Source organism: Entamoeba invadens (assembly GCF_000330505.1).
Source record: "Entamoeba invadens IP1 unplaced genomic scaffold scaff_1105074724589, whole genome shotgun sequence".
Lineage (NCBI taxonomy): Eukaryota > Evosea > Mastigamoebida > Endamoebidae > Entamoeba > Entamoeba invadens.
In genome coordinates this window covers 1-1,202 of record NW_004440407.1, presented here as the reverse complement: position 1 = coordinate 1,202, position 1,202 = coordinate 1, and the positions used below count along the sequence as shown (strand labels likewise).

Genomic DNA, 1,202 nt, shown 5'->3' with positions numbered 1-1,202 from the left:
CAATGATTAGTCGTCGTAGTGAAAGTAAAGAGTGATAATAATAATAATAATAATAATAATAATAATAATAATAATAATAATAATAATAATAATAATAATAATAATAATAATAATAATAATAATAATAATAATAATAATAATAATAATAATAATAATAATAATAATAATAATAATAATAATAATAATAATAATAATAATAATAATAATAATAATAATAATAATAATAATAATAATAATAATAATAATAATAATAATAATAATAATAATAATAATAATAATAATAATAATAATAATAATAATAATAATAATAATAATAATAATAATAATAATAATAATAATAATAATAATAATAATAATAATAATAATAATAATAATAATAATAATAATAATAATAATAATAATAATAATAATAATAATAATAATAATAATAATAATAATAATAATAATAACTTTTTTGGTGTTTTTTAATTAATAAAATTATTATATATTATTATATATTATTATATATTATTATATTATATTAGTATAACCACACTTGCATATTAAATAATGTTAATAAGTCGACCACAACAATTTCATATAAATTACAGAACTCTCTATATATTCAGTACATGTCTGTGGCGTTGATCAAATGCAATAGAGTCTCTTAACAAGTTTTCTATATTCGTATAGTTCTTTGCGGGGTCATGCATCAGTCTCATGAGTATCCCGTCATCCTCTTCTTGACAACAGTCGAGTAAAAGAACTAAGTAAATCGATTTGATCAAAGACATCGCATGCCCATAAGAGAATATGCCATCCCACAGTTTCTTCGTTGTTAATTATACATTTACTATATAAAAACTATTAATTTTAACTATATGGAAGAATAACAAACTATGGTGTTCTCTATGGTAAACTCTCGAGAGAAGAGCATTCGAACCCACCGCAGTCCAAAGGTGGTTGGTATAATGCCCAATTCGTTGAGTCGATCAAACTGCTTTTTGTTGACGAGTTCTAACACTCCAAACAATTTATTTGTGTAATTGGCTGCTCCGTTATTTTTCAGGTCAAAAACTTCGCCAAGCATCACAATGATTCTTTCTGTTGCGATGTACGCATCGTGCTCGGTGTAGCCTTTCTTTGTTAGTGTTTTAAAAGTGTCCAAATACTCTTGAGGAAATGGAACTGGAGAGTCGACAAAGGGTGGGGTGTTCCCTGAG

General features: G+C 22.7%; 1 protein-coding gene across 1 annotated transcript; it reads right to left on the bottom strand.

Moving 5' to 3' along the window:
- Window positions 1–596: 596 nt before the first annotated feature.
- EIN_348200 (hypothetical protein) lies at window positions 597–1,069 on the bottom strand (the record flags this gene model as incomplete). Its single annotated transcript, XM_004256957.1, has 2 exons — window positions 597–809; window positions 878–1,069. 2 exons carry the CDS (start codon window positions 1,067–1,069, stop codon window positions 597–599), a joined length of 405 nt encoding a protein of 134 aa, XP_004257005.1.
- Between the last annotated feature and the right edge of the window lie 133 nt (window positions 1,070–1,202).